Source organism: Mauremys mutica, chromosome 7 (genome assembly GCF_020497125.1).
Source record: "Mauremys mutica isolate MM-2020 ecotype Southern chromosome 7, ASM2049712v1, whole genome shotgun sequence".
NCBI classification, from domain to species: Eukaryota; Metazoa; Chordata; order Testudines; family Geoemydidae; genus Mauremys; species Mauremys mutica.
In genome coordinates this window covers 127,760,920-127,782,735 of record NC_059078.1, presented here as the reverse complement: position 1 = coordinate 127,782,735, position 21,816 = coordinate 127,760,920, and the positions used below count along the sequence as shown (strand labels likewise).

General features: G+C 48.1%; 1 protein-coding gene across 1 annotated transcript in view; it reads right to left on the bottom strand.

Moving 5' to 3' along the window:
• The window catches only part of LCOR (ligand dependent nuclear receptor corepressor), an 89,257-nt gene that overhangs the window by 37,582 nt on the left and 29,859 nt on the right, over window positions 1–21,816 (bottom strand). The window contains exon 2 of the mRNA XM_045023798.1: window positions 21,294–21,386. Coding sequence (XP_044879733.1) covers window positions 21,294–21,295 — 2 coding nt within the window. The 5' untranslated portion in view covers window positions 21,296–21,386. The remainder of the gene's footprint in view (window positions 1–21,293; window positions 21,387–21,816) is intronic.

The following is a 21,816-nucleotide window of genomic DNA, read 5'->3' as shown; positions in this document are numbered from 1 at the left end:
GCAGAAAGTTTTAAAAATCAACTAACCACTTTTCGGGTTCTACCCAAAGTGCTTGTGCTCGGTTTTGTGCTCCCTTTAATGACACTTCAGGGGCTGGCCCAATACAATAACGATGGACTCTTCCCAGTAACTAAGGAGGATGCTGAACAGCTACTCAAGTAAGACAGCTTCAAATCAGCTGGTTTGGATAACTTGGATGCAAGAGTATTTAACAAGCTGGATGAGGAGCTCACTGGACTGTTAATTTTTTAGTAAATTTTGGAATGCTGGGAAGGTTAGGACATTAGGACAGACATTAGGAAAAACTTCCTAGCTGTCAGGGTAGTTAAGCACTGGAATAAATTGCCCAGGGAGGTTGTGATTGAAGGTTTTTAAGAGCAGGTTAGACAAACACTTTATTAATTCCTCCTGCCTTGAGTGCAGAGGACTGGACTAGATCAGCAGTTCTCAACCAGGGATGTGGGGCCCTCAGGGGGGCCACGAGGAGGTTATAGGGGATAGACTCACTAGGGCTCAGGGCAGGAAGACAAAGCCTTGCCATGCAGGGCTGACGCCCAGCACCCTGAGCCCTGCCACCTGGGCCTGAAGCCAAGGCCTGAGCAACTTAACTTTGCGGGGCCCTCTGTGGCATGTGCTCCGAGCCAACTGCCCTGCTTGCTATCCCTTAGTACTGGCTTTGATATGCACAAAACCAGTTGTTGTGGAACAGGTGGAGCGTAGTTCTTGTAGCACATTGAGAGGGCCTCAGAATGAGAGAGAACCTCTGGACTAAATGACCTATTGAGATCCCTTCCGGTCTAACACTTCTATGATTCCACGACAGCCAGGTGCTCTCTCATGCCAATAGCGCTACAACCCCCAATGTCTCCAACACCCTAACATACACAACAGAACCCCCCTGCAGAATCCCCCCCGGGAGGTGGATAGGCAATTATCCAGTACAACTCTCTAGAATCTAGACATATTAGGTACTTATATGGCCCCCATTACAACAGTATCTGAATACCTCATAATCTAACGTACATATCTTCACAACAGCCCATGAGGAAGGGAAGCACCACTAGCCACACCTTATAGATGGGTAACTAAGGCACAGAGACACTAAGTAACTACGGGAGCCTGTGACAGAGCAAGGACTCAAACTCAAGTCTCCTAAATCCCAGCTCCATAACTACTTAGCTAGCCTTCCTGTCCAGGCAGAAAACGCATCCAATCCAGTGTGAACTCATCAATTCTGCTAGAGTCCACAGTAGAATTGACTCCCAAGGTGGTACTAATAGTGTCAAAGATTATGGGTAGATTCTTAAGTCTGGACAGTTTTGTCTAGAGGAGACTCAACCACTAGTCAACACCATGTAGTCTCCATGCCATCTCCAGATGAAAAACCTGATAGAAATAAAAAATATCCAAGGATTGCATCAAAGTGGCAGTTACCTCAATCTTCTCATGAAGTGGCAATTGCTCTGGCTGACTGAGCTTAAATATTCTAGGGGTTTGGAGAGGATGGGGGTAGGAAGGAGAGTCTGACTTTATATGTTACCTCTCTTTTTAATCTGCCTTGCTGCTGATGCTTTATATCAGGATTTCGCAAAGCTTTTAATAGTATGGACCACATACCTCCCCTTCCTTTGTGACCCTTCTCTTCCATTCATGAGGACATAACATCTTTGCAGCAATTGTTTACTTGGAAACGCAGTATTAGGAAAGTGACATTTTATCTACTGTAATGCATCTTAGCATCTGGAAACCAAGACAAGCTGGCCCCATGTGACCAACCAGCATCAGCTAGTGCTCCACCGACCAGACTCTGGGACCTTCTTCTTAGCTGTTCCCTCACACCAACGCCCAAAAACACAGGATGGTAAAGAATGAAAACAGCAGAGAGATTTTCTGTAACTGTCTATTTACTACACGTAAATCTTTTTTACCTTTAAATGGGTCATTCCATCTTGGGGGAAGGGGGTTGGTTTAAAAAAAACAGTCACTCACCCTCTCGTAACTGTTGTTCTTCGAGATGTGGTGTTCATGTCCATTCCAATCAGGTATGTGCACGCGCACATGCACGATTGCTAGAAGATTTTTCCCTTAGCAGCATCCACCGGGTCGGCCTGGGGGCCCCCTGGAGTCACACCCTCATGGCGCCTAATACATAGCCCTGCTGACCCGCCATCCCTTCAGTTCCTTCTTGCCGGCTACTCCGACAGAGGGGTAGGAGGATTGGTATTGGAATGGACATGAACAACACATCTATAAGAACAACAGTTACGAGAAGATGAGTAACAGTTTTTTCTTCAAATGCTTGTTCATGTCAATTCCAATCAGGTAACTCCCAAACAAATTTAGGAGGTGGGGTCAGAGCTGTCCACTGACTGGAGTACTGCTCTACCAAAGGCCGCATCATCTCTGGCCTGCCTAGTAATTGCACAGTGTGGCGAAAGTGTGCATCCATGACCACATTGCCGCCCTGCAGATTTCCTGGGTGGGGACTTGAGCCAGGAAAGGTGCTGATGAAGCTTGCACCCTCTTAGTGTGCGCCATTATCGGGGATGCTGGGATTCCTGCTAGACTGTAGCACTCGGTAATGCAGGCCACAGTCCATGATATGTGCTATGTCAAAACAAGCTGGCCCTTCATCCTGTCTGCTACTGTGACAAAGCTGTACCGACTTCCTGAACAGTTTTGTCCTTTCAATGTGAAAGGCCAGCGCTCTGCGGACGTCTAGTGCGGAGTCTCTTCTCCCTGCTACTCGCATGAGACTTGGGGTAGAAAACCAGGAGGAAAATGTCCTGGTTGAGGTGGAACTGTGATACCACCTCTGGGAGGAAGGCGGGATGGGGCCGGAGCTGAACCTTGTCCTTAAACACTTTGTGTAGGGCGGTTCAGACATTAGAGCTCTGAGCTCAGCCACCCTCTGGGCTGAAGTGATTGCCACCAGGAACGTGACCTTGTAGAAGAGGTAGAGCAGGGAGCATGTTGCTAGAGGCTCAAAGGGATGCCCCCGAGCCTAGGGAGGATCAAGTTAAGGTCCCAAGCAGGAACCGGTTCACGGACATGCAGGTGCAACCTGTTGAGGCCCTTCAGGAAGCAACTGACCAGGGGGTTAGCAAAAACCGAGTGGCCTTGTACCCCCCGTTGGAAAAGCCAAGATGGCAGCCAAGTGTACCCTTATAGAAGACCAGGAGAGCCCTTCCTGCTTTAGGTGGAAAAGGCAATCCAAAATCTGGGGCACTGAGGCTAGCGCCGGGGGAAAGTCGCTCTGAGCTGACCAGAGTGATAATCTCTTCCACTTGGCCAGGTACATGGCCCTAGTGGAGGGTTTCCTACTGCCCAAGAGAACCTGTCTGACTTGTTCGAGCTCTCCTGTTCAGAACGTATTCAGCCATGGAGCCTCCAGGCTGTGAGTGCAGCGACTGCAGGCTCAGGTGCTGGAGCCGCCTGAGATCCTGCATGAGAAGATCCGGGAAAAGCAGCAAGGTAATCGGGGATCCAACTGACATATCTAGGGGAGACGTGTGCCAATGCTGGAGGGGCCAGGCTGGTGCAATGAGAATGACCCAAGCCCAGTTTCTGCAGATCTTGAGCAGGACCTTGTGGACGAGTGGTATGGGTGGAAAGACATACAGAAGCCCTCCCCGCAATAGAGGAGGAACGCATCCCCTGTGGAGCCCAGACTGTGATTCTGTAAGGAGCAGAACTACTGACACTTCCTGTTGTGTCACGTGGCGAAGAGGTCAATCAGGGGACAGCCCCACCTCTGGAAGAGCGAAGATGCGATGTCCGGGCAAAGAGACCACTCATGTCTGTGAAAAGACCTGCTGAGGCAGTCCACCCGCTTGTTCTGGACTCCGGAAGGTACGACGCCTGTAGATGGACAGAGTGCTCTATACAAAAGTCCCATAACTTGAGGGCTTCCTAGCACGGGAGAGGAGCGTGCACCCCATTTGTTGATATAGAACATCATGGTTGTAATTGTCCATCATGACCGATACACATCGACCTGCTAGATACGGGCGGAATGACTGACGCTAGGTGCACCGCCCTGAGCTCCCTGACACTGATCTGAAGACGGAAATCTGTCTGTGACCAGAGGCCCTGCGTCCTGTGGTCCCCCAGATAAGCTCCCCACCCCAAGTCTGACACGTCCATCACTAGCATCAGAGATGGTTGTGAGGCAGCGAAGGGGACTCCTGAGCACACCTGCTGAGTGTCCGTCCACCACAGGAGTGAGTCGAGGATACAGCGAGGCAGGGTCACAGTCCTGGCCAAGCTGTCCCTGGCAGGTCTGTACACTGATGCAAGCCACGACTGAAGCAGCCAAAGCCTGAGTCTGGCGTGCTGAACCACATATGTACAGGCTGCCAGGTGGCCGAGAAGTTTGAGACAATTTCTCGTGGTGGTGGTGGTGGGGAACTGCCTGAGACCCTGGATCATGGCATCGAGGGCCTGGAATCTTGCCTGCGGGAAGAATGCTCTGGCTTGGGAACCAGAACTGCCCCTATGAACTCTGTTCCTGGTGCAGAGGATAGAGTTGATTTTTGTCTCGTTCAGTAGGAGGCCCAGATTCTCGAAGGTGGCTCTGATGAATGCTGCCAGCAGGCTGAGCAGGGCCAGCAGCTGGACCCCAGACCGGCAGCAGGCTGAGCAGGGCTGGTGGCTGGAACCCCAGACAAGGATCCCAGGCCCTGCTCAGCCTGCTGCCAGCTCATGTCAGCCGGGATCCTGACCACCGGCCCCCCTCAACCCGCTACCAGCCTGCGGTTCTACTCACCCAGGCCGGCAGGAGGCTGAGCGGGGCCAGCAGCCAGAACCCTAGACTGGCAAGCAGGCTTAATGCTGCCAGTACCCCAGACTGGCAGCGGACTGAGCCACTCAGCCCACCACCGGCTGAGTGAATGGAACCCCAAGCCGGCAGCGGGTTGAGCGGCTCGGCCCACCGCCGCTCTGGGGTTCCGGCTGCCGGCTCCTGCCAGCCGGGGTCTCAGCTGCCGGCCTGCTCAGCCCACTTCCAGCCTGGGGTTCCCTGAGGGTCCCCAGGCCAGCAGCGGGCGCTGAGTGGGACTGGCAGCCAGGACCCCGGCTAGCAACGGGGCAGCAGCCGGAACCCCCAAGCGGCAGTGGGCTGAGCCATTCAGCCCGCCGCTGCATGCCATCAAAAATCGGCAAGTGTGCTGTAGGTTGCCAAGCCCTGTACTAGACTATAACTGGAGTACTACTAACAACTAACTATAGACACAGAATAATGAAGAAACTTGCTGAGCAAGAGCCAAGGGACGCGCCAGCCACCGTCACTGGCGGTAAGAAGGAACTGAAGGAGTGGTGGGTCAGCAGGGCTATATAAGGTGCCATGAGGGCGCGACTCCAGGGAGTGCCCAGGCCGACCTGATGGATGCTGCTACGGGAAAAATCTTCCGGCCATCATGCATGTGCATGCACACACACCTGATTGGAATCAACATGAACAAGCGCTGGAAGAAGAATGTGTATTACACTTTGAAATGAAAGTGGGGTTTGATTTTTAGTATTGCATTATACAGATGTAAGCTGAGGCCAGAACTCACAAGATACAACTTTAGATGTACTAGAAAAAATAGAACCTCCTAGAAAGCCGCCAACAAGAAAAGACGGTTACTCACCTTTGTAACTGTTGTTCTTCGAGATGTGTTGCTCATATCCATTCCAATTAGGTGTGCGCGTGCACGTTCGTCGGAAGATTTTTACCCTAGCAACACTCGGTGGGTCGGCTGGGTCGCCCCCTGGAGTGGTGTCACTATAGCACCAAATATATACCCCTGCCGACCCATCCGCCCCTCAGTTCCTTCTTGCCGGCTACTCCGACAGAGGGGAAGGAGGGCGGGTTTGGAATGGATATGAGCAACACATCTCGAAGAACGACAGTTACAAAGGTGAGTAACCGTCTTTTCTTCTTCGAGTGCTTGCTCATATGCATTCCAATTAGGTGATTCCCAAGCCTTACGTAGGTGGTGGGGTCAGAGTGAGATGTTGCAGAATGCAAAACTGCTGAGCCAAAGGCTGCATCATCTCTGGACTGTTGGACCAGTGCATAATGTGAGGCAAGGGTGTGGACCGAGGACCAGGTAGCTGCGCAACATATCTTCTGGTAATAAAAAAGGTAATAATTGGAGATATACCAATCTCCTAGAACTGGAAGGGACCTCGAAAGGTCATCAAGTCCAGCCCCCTGCCTTCACTAGCAGGACCAATTTTTGCCCCAGATCCCTAAGTGGCCCCCTCAAGGATTGAACTCACAACCCTGGGTTTAGCAGGCCAATGCTCAAACCACTGAGCTATCCCTCCCCCCTGGATGGGTACATGAGCCAGGAAGGCAGCGGAAGAAGCCTGAGCCCTGGTGGAATGTGCATTGAGGTGGCTCGATGGAACATGGGCCAAGTCACAGCAGGTACGGATGCACGATGTCACCCAAGATGAAATCCTCTGGGAGGAGACAGGTAGGCCCTTCATTCGGTCTGCCACTGTGACAAAGAGTTGGGGCGTTTTACGAAAGGTCTTTGTCCACTCAATATAAAATGCGAGCGCCCTACGGACGTCTAGGGAGTGCAATTGTTGCTCCCTTCGCGATGAGTGTGGCTTCGGAAAGACCGGAAGGAAGATATCCTGGTTGATATGAAAGGCCGACACCACCTTAGGGAGGAAGGCCAGATGTGGTCGCAACTGCACCTTGTCCTTGTGAAACACAGTACACGGTGGGTCCACCGTGAGAGCCCGAAGCTTGGAGACTCGTTTGGCCGATGTAATGGCTATGAGGAAAGCTGTCTTCCAGGACAGGTATAGCAGCGAGCAGGTTGCCAGTGGTTCGAATGGGGCAGTCATAAGTCTAGTTAGAACCAGGTTGAGGTCCCAGGTTTGGGCGGGGCGGCGAACTTGGGGGTATAAGCGCTCCAAGCCCTTGAGGAACCTAGAAACCATAGGGTGCGAGAATATGGAGCGGCCACTCTCCCCTGGGTGGAAGGTAGAGATGGCTGCCAAGTGCACCCTCAATGATGACACCGCCAGGCCCTGCTGTTTGAGAGACCAGAGGTAGTCCAAGATGGAATGGATCGGGACCTCGGTGGGAGTAACATTGTGCGTTTCGCACCAGCAGGAGAAACGCTTCCACTTAGCCAGATATGTTAACAGAGTGGAAGGTTTCCTACTACCCAGGAGTACCTGTTGTACCGAGGCAGAGCAACGTAACTCGGATCGGTTTAGCCACGCAGCAGCCATGCTGTGAGGTGCAGGGATTGCAGGTCTGGGTCGTGAAGTCTGCAGTGATCCTGCGTTATGAGGTCTGGGAGAAGAGGCAGGGGAATCGGGTTGGCTATCAACAGGTCTAGCAACATGGTGTACCAGTGCTGCCTGGGCCACGCTGGAGCGATCATGACCAGGTGCTCTCTGTCCCTGTGGAGTTTTAGCAGGACCCTGTGAACCAGCGGGAACGGTGGAAAAGCGTACAGCAGATGGCTCGTCCACGGCATCAGAAAAGCGTCCGAGATCGAGCCCGGGGAGAGTCCTTGGCATGAGCAGAACGTCTGGCACTTCCTGTTCTCATGAGAAGCGAAGAGGTCTATGCGGGGAAAGCCCCACTTCCGGAAAATGGAATGGATAACGTCCGGACGAATCGACCACTCGTGAGACAGGAAGGATCTGCTGAGGCGATCCGCCAGAGTGTTCCGGACCCCTGGGAGAAAGGACGCTACCAGGTCTATCGATTGGGCTATGCAGAAGTCCCAGAGCTGAATGGCTTCCTGGCAAAGAGGGGAGGACCGTGCTCCTCCCTGCTTGTTTATGTAATACATGGGCGTTGTGTTGTCTGAGAACACTGAGACATAACGGCCTTGTAGGTGCTGCTGAATGCCTGGCACGCAAGGCGGACTGCTCTCAGCTCTCTGACATTGATGTGGAAGGCCAGCTCTTGAGCTGACCAAAGGCCTTGAGTGCGAAACTGACCAAGGTGAGCACCCCAGCCGAGAGACGAGGCGTCCGTCATCAGGGACACCGAGGGGTGAGGCGGATGGAACGGCATCCCTGCACACACCACCAATCGAGGGAGAATCGTGACGATCATGTCTATGCTGTCTCTGCTTGGGTGGTACACCAAAGTGAGCCACAATTGGAGTGGACGGAGGCGAAGCCTGGCATGTTTGGTTACGAACGTGCAGGCAGCCATGTGACCCAGGAGACCTAGGCAAGTGCGAGCCGAAGTTGTCGGGAAGTTCCGTAGACCTTGTATAATTGTTGCTATCGCCTGAAACCGAGGCTGTGGTAAGCAGGCTCTGGCAAGACTGGAGTCCAGGATTGCCCCAATGAAGTTTATTCTCTGTGTGGGAATCAGAGTGGATTTCTCTATATTGATCATCAGGCCTAGACGCAGGAATAGGTCCTTGACGATGCCCACATGATGGGCAACTTGGGCCTCGGAGGTCCCTCGAATGAGCCAATCGTCTAGATATGGAAAAACACGTATCTGGCGGCGGAGGGAGGCGGCGACTACAGCCATGCACTTTGTGAATACTCTTGGGGCTGTAGAGAGGCCAAACGGAAGGACCGTAAACTGGAAATGTTGACGGTTGGCCACAAACCGGAGGTACCTTCTGTGTGGAGGATAAATGGCGACGTGAAAATACGCGTCCTTCATATCGAGGGCTGCATACCAGTCTCCGGGATCCAAGGATGGGATGATGGTCCCCAGGGATACCATGCGGAACTTCAGCTTTAACATGAACTTGTTGAGTTCCCGCAGGTCTAGGATAGGTCTGAGACCTCCCTTCGCCTTGGGGATTAGGAAATAGCGGGAGTAGAACCCCTTTCGTCCTTTGGTGGTACCTCTATAGCTCCGATGGCGAGGAGCGTCCGTACCTCTTGCAAGAGGAATTGCTCGTGAGAGGGGTCCCTGAAGAGGGACGAGGATGGAGGGTGGGAGATGGGGGGCGAAATAAACTGGAGGCGGTACCCAAGTTCCACCGTGCGTAGGACCCAATGATCTGAGGTTAGAGGGGACCACGCAAGGAGGAAAGAGGAGAGGCGGTTGTAAAAGAGAGGGAACAGATCTTGGGTAATAACTGGTACGCCGTCCTCGGGCGTGCCTTCAAAAGTTTGGCTTTGGCCCCGCTGGTGGTTTAGAGGGACCCTGATTTTGGTCCCCTTCGGGCCCTGACTGACGCCTACAACCGCCTCGGCCACGCCTGCTGCCAAAGTCCTGTCTTTGTCTAGGCGCAGGGTAAGGGCGGTGGGGCTGGGGATGGAAAGGCCGGCGCTGAGTCACCGGCGTGTGCATGCCAAGAGAACGCATAGTGACCCTGCTGTCCTTTAGGCTTTGCAGCCCAGGGTCAGTTTTTCCGGAGAACAGGCCTTTGCCATCGAAGGGCAAGTCCTGTATAGTATGCTGCAGCTCCGGGGGAAGGCCCGACACCTGGAGCCATGAAATGCGCCTCATGGCAACACCTGAGGCCAGAGTCCTGGCAGCGGAGTCAGCTGCATCCAACGAGGTCTGGAGGGAAGTTCTCGCCATTTTCTTCCCTTCTTCCAGGAGGGCAGCAAACTCTTGACGGGAGTCCTGAGGAACCAACTCCGTAAATTTGCCCACCGCAGCCCAGGTGTTGTAATTGTAGCGGCTAAGCAGTGTTGCTGGTTTGCTACGCGGAGTTGCAGGGCCCCTGCCGAGTACACTTTACGGCCCAGTAAGTCCATTCGCCTAGCCTCCTTCGATTTAGGGGCTGGTGCCTGCTGGCCATGGCGTTCCCTCTCATTGACGACTGGACAACAAGGGAGCAAGGGGGAGGATGTACATATAGGTACTCGTACCCCCTGGAGGGTACCATGTACTTGCGTTCGACTCCCCTGGCCGCGGGCGGGATAGAGGCTGGAGACTGCCAGATGGTATCCACATTGGTTTGGATCGTCCGAATGAACGGTAGGGCTACTCTAGTGGGGGCGCCAGCCGACAGAATGTCTACGACCGGATCCTCTATCTCCGAGACTTCCTCCACTTGGAGGTTCATATTGAGTGCCACCCATCTCAGGAGGTCCTGATGGGCCCTCAAGTAGATTGGAGGAGGGCCCGAGGAGGACGTTCCTGCCACCGCCTCATCTGGGGAGGAGGAAGAAGAAAGGCTGGGGACAAGCGGGTCCTGTGTGGGCTCGTGCTCCTGGACGACCTCCTGTTCCGGTGGAATCTGGGAGTCCGGTGGCTGAACCGGGGCTTCCTCCGTACCGGTCGGAGGGGGACGGCTAACTGTCGCCTCTGGCACCCGGTGCTCTGACGGAACAGAGCGGGATGGGATCACAGGTACGCCTTGGGCCTGGTGGTACGCCCAAGGTGTCCAGAATGACCACTGATGGGGGCCCGGGTTCTGGGCCTGGGGCTCCTGGAAGACTCTGGTGGGCACATCCGAATCACGGTCCTGCGCGTATGAACTGCCCGCGTAGGACGACACTGATGCATGTCTGGATGGCCATGGAGGAGCTGAAAAGCCCTGGGCAGAGTCTCCCTCTCTAGCTGGTGTTGCTCAATGCGGCACCGGGGATCGGTACCGGGAGGAGATCGGGACCTGCGACTGGAGCAGTGCCGGGAGGTCGACTGAGATCTCAAGGCTCGACGACGGGAGTGGCTATGAGAGTCACGGTGCCTGGAGCGGTGCCGGGAGCTGGATCGGTGCCGAGTGTAACGGGCCAGCGAACGGGACGCTGACCGGTGCCGCGAGTACGACCAGTACCAAAATGGAGAACGGTGCCGGGACTGCGAGCGGCGTCGGGACCTGGATCGGCGACGGGACCAAGAGCGTCTGTGGGACCGCGATCGTGAACAGTGCCGCTCTGCGATGCCGACGGAGGGTGGTCTGATCAAGGCAGGCTTGCCAATCGACTGTATAACCCGCACCGGCGGTGCCGGGGGTTGAGACAGCGCAGACTCCGTCATTGCAATCAACTCCCTCGCCGTGGAAAATGTCTCCGGCGTGGAAGGAATAGTGAGCTCAACCACGGCTCGCACCGGGGAGCTTTCAGGCACCGGACTCGACGGCTCTTGCGTGGCCAGAATCGACGGTGCCAATGTTGTTGGCGCCACGGCAGGTATCGGCGCCGGGCGGTCCGACTTAGTAGAGCGCTCGGGCTGTGGAGCAGGCGGCGTGGACGCAGCAGGAGTCTTGTGCCTCTTCGCCCTCGGGGAGAGGGATCGGTGCCGAGCGGACATCGGTGCCAGCGACGGCCGGTGCCAAGAGGCCTTGGCGGTACCGGCGCGATCCAGTGCCGAGCGCTTCTTGAAGACTGTCCAGTGCTCGGTGCCGAGGGCGGAGGAGTGAGAGCTGCCTCCATCAGGAGCTGCTTGAGACGAAAGTCCTGCTCCTTTTTTGTTCTCGGCTTAAAGGCCTTACAAATGCGGCACTTATCTGTTAGGTGAGATTCCCCGAGGCACTTAAGACAGGAGTCGTGGGGATCTCCTGTCGGCATCAGCTTGTGACAGGCCGAGCACGGTTTGAAACCCGGTGAACTGGGCACAGGCCCCAGCACCGGGTGCAGGGATAATCCCCGAACCCCTCTGAACTATATACATTAACTATACTATAAACGAATAAAGCTAACTACAACTATATAAATCTGAACTATATACACAAGAATTAATGAGAGAACTACAAGTAGCTAGGGAAGTGGAGGTCAGCTAAGCCACGCTCCACTGTTCCAACAACCGACACGGGCGGTAAGAAGGAACCGAGGGGCCGTTGGGTCGGCAGGGGTATATATTCGGCGCTATAGCGGCGCCACTCCAGGGGTCGACCCAGCCGACCCACCGAGTGTTGCTAGGGTAAAAATCTTGCGACGAACGTGCACGCAGCGCACGCACACCTAATTGGAATCGATATGAGCAAGCACTCGAAGAACCACCTTTGTGTTGGCAAGTGGAATTGAAGCCTGGTTTACGATTTCCTACAATGCTCACTTTTATAGAAACGTGCTTCTTCAGCATGACTACTTTCCATCTGAGACAGAACCTAACCAAAAGACATTCTAGAGTGTTTGACACACACCTTGTGAAAGCAATATCTGCATTAGTTCCAAATGCCATTTTGCTAGTGAATTTTTGACAAGTAGCTAAATATCTTGATAACTCTAGAAGACCGCACCATTGCTAATGATTCCATTTCAAAACTAACAGTGTGGCTATGCTGAATTTGGGTGCATGACTAGATACAGACTGGAACTGCCCTTTGGCAACAGCAGGAACACCGAGGATACGTACTGCATCTGGGTGAGATCCAAGAAACACAGCACGTGTCTGAGGTGCTATTATTAAATTCCCAAATAAAAACTACATTACAGTGGAGTTAAGTTTGAAAGTACATATTGGTAATTTAAGGTAAACTATATTACAGGGATGTTATAATTATCTCAAAACTAAGCATTCTATATCCAGGAAATTCACAGTTGGGGTTAAATTTAAAGACATCCAAAACATGTTAAGGAATGTAAATACATAATCAGAGCATTCAAACTACCATAGTGCTGTCATGGGGCTTGTCTATACAGTGGGGTAATGTGCCCTATAGGGGTGTTCCAAATTAACAGGATCATGCTGGTGTGTTCTCAAGGTTCTCTAGTGCACTTTAATGTATCTTTAGTGAGCATCAGTAGGGCCTGCATGGACTAATGTGCAACACGAGTGCACTTTAAAAATCACACCCCCACGTGCACATTACTCCCATCGTGTAGACATGCCCATAACCTCTATTGATGTGCTGTTGGCCACTGTTAGGCAAGGAGCATCTAGGACAGGGGTCGGCAACCTTTCAGAAGTGATGTGCCGGGTCTTCATTTATTCACTCTAATTTAAGGTTTTGCATGCCAGTCATACATTTGAATGTTTTTAGAAGGTCTTTTTCTATAAGTCTATAATATATAACTAAACTATTGTTGTATGTAAAGTAAATAAGGTTTATAAAATGTTTAAGAAGCTTCATTTAAAATTAAATTAAAATGCAGAGCCCCCCGGACTGGTGGCCAGGACCCAGGGAGTGTGAGTGCCACTGAAAATCAGCTTGTGTGCTGCCTTTGGCACACGTGCCATAGGTTGCCTACCCCTGATCTAGGAGCTAAGCTGAGTAGGCCTTTCTGCCTCAAATTCATATGTTGTTTTTGTTTTTGGATGCAAACAGGTACAGAACTAGTTCTCCGAATTTTAAGGTAAATTTTATTGAACGCAGACTGACTCAAGCTTATTCCACTCATCTTATCTTGACCCGATTCAACCAACTGGCATTGAAATGAAAGTTTAATACAAAATGCTCAGAACAAATATTTGAGACGTTTAATAATTTCAATAGGAACATAGGATGATTTTATTCTTTTTCATTGGCCTTGTATTGCTGATCATAAGTGTTTTTGCCCTGAATATTATCATTCTTGTTGGAAACTAAATTCCACACAGGAATTCAGAGAAATACGCTTAACTGACACTTCTGGAATTTTTCTTGTTTCACTTTGAATAAGAAAATCCCCAAACACAGGAACTTTCATCAGCTCACTTTGGCTCCCACATGGGATATCACTCTGTGAACCTGTTAGAATAATCTCCTGGTCAGTGACAGGGCTTTTGTTTTGGATACCAAGAGAGAGATCTTTGGCCATCTGAAGTTCTTTGCTAAGGATGGAGGGGATCTGTTGCCAGCTTACTCGGTCTATTGTGCAGCTGAGTTTCCCCTTGCTATAGAGAATATAGAAGGTAGGTGTTTTTGAGATCCTGTTAGAAAGGTGTGTGGTTCCATGTAACGGAGAACCCAACCTAGTTCTTCCACATCCCTTGGTCTACAGCATAATTCTCATGGTGCCCACTGAATACAATGTGATGGGCCTCTAGGAACTGATGTAGATCTTTGAAAAGTCCATTCAGTGTTCCTCACTTGAGAGGCTGATGGTGTGTAAAGATGCTCACTCCAAGTTAAACAGAGAACAGATTATTTTATTATGGTATGGTGCTTCCCTAAACAAAAGCTCACTGTTGTAATAATATTTGTCTCTGATAGTTACATGGCAAGGATTTGCAAACCTGTTAACTTACTAAATAAATAGAGACGCTTATGCTTTGGTGGCTCAGGGAGACAAGGTACCAGGTTCTCTGGATGAACTGCAAAGAGCTTTTCAGGCTGTAATTTGTGATCGCCAGAGATCAAACTGACCCTTGGAGAACCTGTTCTTAGTAGCCCATCAGTTGACTAGTCTTGTGAAAGATGGAATATATCCTTCAGTCTCCAGGTAGCTAGCAGTGCCCTGAGACATCTTACAATGATATATGGGAAGGTATCTTAGCTAGGTCAAATGCTAAAGGCATTAGCTCACCAGTGCTATGAGTAAATCTTAATTTTATGTGAAAGATCATGAGGCAGCCTATTAAAAAGGAGGCTGCCAAGGATCTCTAAAGAGACATCTGCTTATTGTATAATTTATGCTCTACCAGTACATAACCTACCTGCTTCCATACCCCCATTTATATGTTCAGAATTGCAAACTCTCAAGCCACCTAGTATCAGGGTTTTTTTTTCCCCCATGTGCAAGTGCTTATAGATAGGGATCAAGTCCACTCTTAAAATAAGAGGAGACTTCACCCTCTTGCTTTTGGTGCAATATCTCGACACAAGGTGGTTCTGGTGAAACAGAGAAGCTGTTGAAGCTCAGGGATGAGTCTATTACAATGATCTACATACTTATATGGCCCCCTCACTTAGTATTAAAACACTCAAACAGTGTCTTTTTTTTTTAGGAACAAGTCCCCTTCTGACAGGATAACTGTCCTTACAGTAGGCCACAGCTGTGTCTCTCAGACAAGACCCCATATTTGTATATTATAAAACTCTGTACTGTCTAAACAGATATTGGATTTAATGGGTTCCTCACATCTGGATCTTATGATGTTCTCTCATGCTGAATGGGAGGGAGGGCTGGAGGTACTGGATAGTTCATAGACCCATAGACTTTAAGGTCAGAAGGGACCATCATGATTGTCTAGTCTGACCTCCTGCACATCGCAGGCCACACAACCTCATCCGCCCACTCCTATAATAGACCCACAACCTCTGGCTAAATTACTGAAGTCCCCAAATCATGATTGTAAGACTTCAAGTTACACAGACTCCACCATTTACACAAGTTTAAACCTACAAGTGACCCATGGTACAGAGGAAGGCCAAAAAAACCCAGGGTCTCTGCCAAACTGACCTTGGAAAAAATTCCCAGGTGATCTGCAAAACCATTTGTGGAAAAGACCCAGGAAGTCTCAGCAACTACCTCTCCTTCCAGAACCAGTCACAACAGCTAGGAATGTCCAGCACGTGGTGACCAACGGAGCTCTGAGATAAACTTTTGCAAACCAGTGGCAGAGCCTTCTTGATCAGGGCCGCCCAAAGGATTCAGGGGGCCTGGGGCAAAGCAATTTGGGGGGCCCCTTCCATAAAAAAAATTGCAATACTATATTCTCGTGGGGGCCCCTGTGGTTCCTACATGAAACAACTTACAGGTGGCCCAGCTCCTCTTTTGAGCTAATCCCTCATTCCGGTAATCATCCTGAGGAAAGCCCAGGATCTGGCTTTCATGGCTAGACAGGGCTTGAGCCATTTTGAAGGAAAATGTTTATATGTGTCTCTGATATGACCCCCCTTTTTTTTTTCACCCCTCCAATCATACTACAGTAGCCACTGTTTCCATTTTTTATGAATCAGAGCATTGGGCAACATTCTTCTGTTCCGCCTTCCCCCTTTTTCCATTATTTTGCAAAGAGGAAAACAGAGCTCTTTCCCATTTAGCCCCATTCTCAAAGAAACCTCTTGAGAATATGGAAAAATATTTCCAGGTCACTGACATGGAGGGAGAATCTATATGGACTAAGTCTAAATTCTGCAGGTGAAAGTGTCTAATTTCTTTTCCTCTTTCTTTAAAATATTAAATGACCTCATTTTAATAACTTGAGTCTTTATATTTATGCTTGAGTTCTGGGTTCCTAGTGACCTTACAGCAGGCCTTCTTACCACAGAATGAATCTGCTTCCTCATCCCCCCTCTTCTAAAGGAATCAGAGCTGTAGAATAGGGTGCTGGAGCATGGGGGTGGAAAGGAAGTATTCCAAACTACAGAGTTTCATTTGTAGGACTGAGTCAGTAAGAAAAATGGACAATTTCTGTTAGGAAGAATTACCCCTTAATATTCACTAGAGTACTTTATTTTAGTCTTTCCTTTGAGTGGTGGGCCTTCCAGTCTCTTGTAACAAGGGAGGGTGGTCTGGGGAAGGAATGATCCTAAGGGTTCAGAAAGGATGCAGAATATTCAAAAGTGGAGTGGGTAATTGGGGGATGAACTAGAGTTGCTCATAGTAGATGATGAGGTTGTCTTCCTACCGAGAAGCATCCACTAAGTATACAGAGCACAGCATCTGCCCGGGCATGCAGACATACCCCTGGACAGGGGTGTACAGCAAAATGTGATAGTTCTTTGTAAAAGTGTAGGTTGAGCTGCAGGGCAGCTGTGCTATGGCAGGACCAAGTAAACCTAGACCATCCCCGAGGAGTGTTTGTCGAACCCCTTTCAAAAACTTCCAATGATGGAGATTCCCCAACCTCCCTTGGAAGCCTATTCCAGAGCTCAACTACCCTTACATTGGGAGGTTTTTATTAATATCTAGTCTAATCTACAGTAAGGGAGACTTAAGCCCATTACTTCTTGGCTACCTTCAGCAGACATTGAGAAATGCAGAAAACATCCAAAAATATTTAAATGGTATTCTATTATTTAATCACATGATTATCATGATTACTTTTAATTGCTTGACAGCACTAATGTAAACTTATCTAAATATACTTTAACCTATTCTTTCCCTATTTTGGCCTGTATTCCTTCCTCATTATTATTAATTGTGTTAAGTATCTGGTCACCATCAACCTTTTTAGTTATCTTCACTATTAAAAATTTACACCTCATTTCCAGTCTGGATTTGTTTACCTTCAGCTTCCACTGGATGACATTATACCTTTGTCTGCTAGACTAAAGAGCACATCAAATATTTGTTATCCATGTTGGTACTTATGTAGACTGTAATTAAGTTGTCCGTTTAGTCTTCTCTTTGCTAAGCAAAACAGATTGAGTTCCTCAAGTCTATCATTATAAGGTAGGCTTTCTAGTCCTTCATTCATTCATCAGGCTCTTCTCTGAACCCTCTCCAATTTATCAACATCGTTCTTGAACTATGGACATCAGAACTGGATGAAATTTTCCAGTATCACCCACACAAATAGAATAACCTCTCTATTCTTACTCAAGGATTTCCCTGTTTATCCATCCCAGGATCACATTAGCTCTCTTAGCACACTGGGAGCTCATTTAGCTGGTTACCTATTCATCCCCAATCTTTTCAGTCACTGCTTCCCAGAATAGAGTCCCCCATCCTGTAAGCAGGGCCTACATAGAGAGAGAGAGAGAGTTTGCTTGCTTGCACCCAGCTTACCACATGATCCAGATTACACTGAATCAGTGAGCTATCCTCCTCATTATTTACCATTTCCCCAATTTTTGGATCACCTGCAAATGTTATCAGTGATGACATTATGTTTTCTTCCAGGTCATTGATAAAAATGTTAAATAGCATAGGGCCAAGAACCGATCCCTGCAAGACCCCCACTAAAAATACCTGCTTAATTACAATTCCTTGTTTACAATTACAGCTTGAGACCTATCAGTCAGCTGGCTCTTATTTCATTTAATGTGTGCCATGTTGATTTTGTATCATTCTAGGTTTTTTAAACCAAAATCATGTGGAACCAAGTCAAATGCTGTTCAGAAGTCTAAATTTATTAGATCAATACTAGTACCTTTCTCACCCAAAAAAACTCTTCAAAAATATCAGTTTTCCATAAACCCATGTTGATTTTACTTCATATTACCCTCCTTTAATTCTTTATTAATCAGCTACTATATCAGCCACTCCATTATTCTGAGGATAAAAGAACCCTCATTACCAGGCTGAAATCTGTTGCTTCAATTTCACTAGATGTCATTTGTTAGGAGTATAAATGAAAAGGCATCCAATTTACTTTCACCTTGTTTATTTTGTGTACCTCTTATTTGCCTCCAACTAAAAAGTCCCACTTTTATTCAAACTCACCTCATACTTTTGCTGGCAAGTGCTTTGGTTATACGTAGACAAATCACTATATTTAAGAGGAGGTGATCAGAACTGAAGACCATATTCGAGGTCTCCATTTGCAAACTCAGTATTTTCTATCCCATTCTTTATATATTGTTTAATTTGACCATGTGTGTACACGGTGCACGTTTTTATTAACGTCAAATTATGCCTAGGTCTCTTTCATAAATTGATAGTTAATTTAGAATCACCGTATCTGTGCAGTTCAAATTATACCTTCCAGTGTACATTACTCAACTTGCATCTCCACTCATTTACCTGCTAGGTACCCTTTTGTAAGTCTAAGTAATTAACTTCAAGTTTATCACTTCATGAGATGAAGAAGGGGGTGAACAGTTCACACCAGACATACTATAAATGCCCTGGGTACATTACAATTAACCCTCTGAAGCTCTGAAAAGTGACCAGTCAGTCCTACTTTGCTTGAGTGGAGCCCATACTTTCCCCTGGGAGTAGTCCCATTTTGAGTCTGGTAGGAGCGCTCTCCCTGGAAGCAATGGAAGCAGCTCTGGACAGGGATGGTACAGAACAGAAGACTGCTACACAGCGCTAGGTTTCTTCTAGGGTTACCTTGCCACATTTGCCTCATCATGGTGGAGCATGTTTAGCTGCTGCAGGGCCTCAAATGTTTTATCAAAGCCAAGCACGTAACTCTCTCCATCTGGGAACTTAAAACTATTAGGAAAACAAGTGCTCACAGCTCTTGAGCCTTCTGACACAGCTGTCAAAGTGGGGGGAGGGGGGGGAACTGGCTGGCACCTCAGAAAGAGGGCTTCCTACTAATCAGCAGAGCTGGTTTTGCCCCAGATGTTCCTTGGAGACTGAAGGAACACTGAGGATTAGTGGGCCCAAAACTGAACAGCAGGATTTTCTCCTTCCTTGCCAGGAAGGTATCAACAAGGTAACAAACACTGCCCAAGCCCTCCGTTAAAGTCTGCTTGACACAGACTCTTTGGCTTGAAGTCTGAATTTTAGATTTTCCCTGACCTTTCCCACTGAAGAGTGTATCCTATAAATGTGACGCAGGAGCTACCATTGACCACAGGAAGGCTCAACTTCCACTGAAACTGCCTGTGTATGACTGAGCCAGCAGTGAGCACTATAGCCACTGAGTTGTACTATGCAAGAAAAGCTTGTTTGAGACCTGGTGCAATGCTACTTCCTGTCTCCACAACAACTCTGTACACTAGCCCCCAGCAGAATTACAGGAGCCTTACAAGATCTATTGCAAATCAGAATGTGCATAATAGAATGGGAGACAGTCAGCAGCACCACACAGGGTGGAAGAAACAGACTCAAGCAGCTGGACCTACAAATGGTAGAGGCTGAAGTACCACTGTCGCCCCTTGCCTAGTCAGACACAAGTGATAATATTACCACTATGTATGTGTGCACAAATGCCCTTGACTTTATGTAAGCCTTCTTTTCCTTACACCCACACATGTTGGTCATTTCTCCCTAATACAATTCTTACCAGAGTAAGCTCTTTGGGACAGGACCGTGTCAAGCTCTCCATAAAATGCCCCGCACACCTATTGAATCAATACTGGCACAGAATTTTGAATTTTAAAAGACCATATAGGTACATTTGTACAGCAAGCCTACACAGCACCACCTGACTCACTGTTCTCAGTGCTAAAAGATTTATTTTGTAAACTACAGGGCATAATACAGGGCAGTTTAGGCTATGCTAACTTTTACTAAGTAATTTGTAACCATTGTTAACAAGAGTTTCAAAAGCTCGGTTTAATACCTCTGAACCAGTACCCAAGTGTTCTAGTCTATCAGAGTTTGGTAACAAAAGAGCTAGACTGTCTATCCCCAATGAGCTCAAGATCAGGACGGCCCAAGGAGTCTTCCATGCATAGCTCTGCAGTGAGGTGTGGGGGGGTGGAGCTCGCTCGCTCTCTAAATCCTGGTTTTCCACAAGGACAAAGGAAGCAACAGCAACAAGGACACTAGAAAGTGTGTCTATTCCCTGCAAAGAATGTAGCAGGAGACACTCACATCCAGGATCATTATGATTTTCTAGCCCAAGTCCTTGGGGAATGCTGATGCATGAGGAGATGCAATGGATGTTGCAGACCCTCTTCAACTTAACCACAATTTTACCAAACTCATTACCCATGTATGGCTGTTCAATGGAAAGTGTAAAGTAAGTTTTAGGATGGGGCTAAACCTAGTTATTAATAAATAAAAAAATGTGCATCTTTGTTAGCAATCTCAGCAACAAGAAAAAAAAAGTTTCATGTACCATTTACTAACATGATACTTCAAAAAGTGACTAGATGCTGAATACTCATTTTAGCATAGTAGGAATTTCAACCTTAACATTGACCTTTATATTTGCACATCCAATGACTCAGTTGTCAGCCTACTGCTTTCCTAGCAGATGATGTGGTTATTCTTGGTACTTATTGCAAAGAAGATAACACAACTCAGAACACAATTTAGAAGAATTTACAAGCCACTGCTGTAGTCTGATAAGGCACAAGTTATAGCGTAGGCTACAACAGTGATTAGAAAGGTATTTCTTTTAAGAAGATGGAACAATATACTGCCATGAACTGCAGGGGTGCAGAATAAGCTCTAACATACATAACTAGTTTAGAACTAGCTGAAATCATGCTAAAAACTAGATGCCAATATGTCCATAAAACATTTCACAATTTAAAATATTTGAAGTCTCTACAGACCAGAACCTCATGCATATCCATGCACTTAGATGTTTAAAATGATTTGTAAAAGTATCCTGAACACAATCCAAAGATTTTGGATGATCTTGGATTAATCTATAGTTGACTGTACTCAGAACAAAGGGCTAAGATTTTCAAAAAAAGGGGCCTAAAGCACCTACCATTGTAGCAGCTCAGGATACTTAGTATTTTTAAAGACAAGCCAAAAATATTTAGGAGCATAGCTTTAGGCAACTGCTTTTGAAAATCCTGGCTATACTATTACAGCTCTACAAAGTCATTGCTGCTTCATGGTTAGCATTCTAAACTTGTACAATGCTAATGTAGCCAATTACAATCTAACAACCCATGTGCAAATAAACTGGCAACATTTTTAAGCAAATAAAATTGTATAGGTATACTAACATCCTAGTCTTGGGATATCCAGTCAAGCTACGCAAGGAGATGTGTTTGTCCCTTGCATACTCCCAAATGTGGAAGTAGGATCAGAAACTGGATCTGGAAGAAAGGGTAAACAGCATGTTAGTTAAATTCACAAATGACACTACATGAGGAGAGGCTGCAAACATCAGTGAGGACAAAAATACAAATGGACCTAGACAGGTTATAGATACAGCAGGAACACAGTATGGACAGTGTAACTACATGAGAAAAATAATCGGAAACATTCAACGATCAGGATATAGAGTGGAAAGGAGTAAGTTGAAAGAAACCTAGGAGTGACAGTACACAGCTAGTTGGATACAGGCATTGCAAGAGGATTTTGAAGTATAGAGGCATCAAAAAGAGAGCAGAGTAGTGAAAGTTCTTCCTTACATGACCACTGAGCCACTAAAGCCATCAACTTGCACCACACCAGAGATCAAAAAGTTCATTCACGCACAGCAAATAAAAAGCTTTCCTCAACAAATGCCATGGTGTTTTGAGG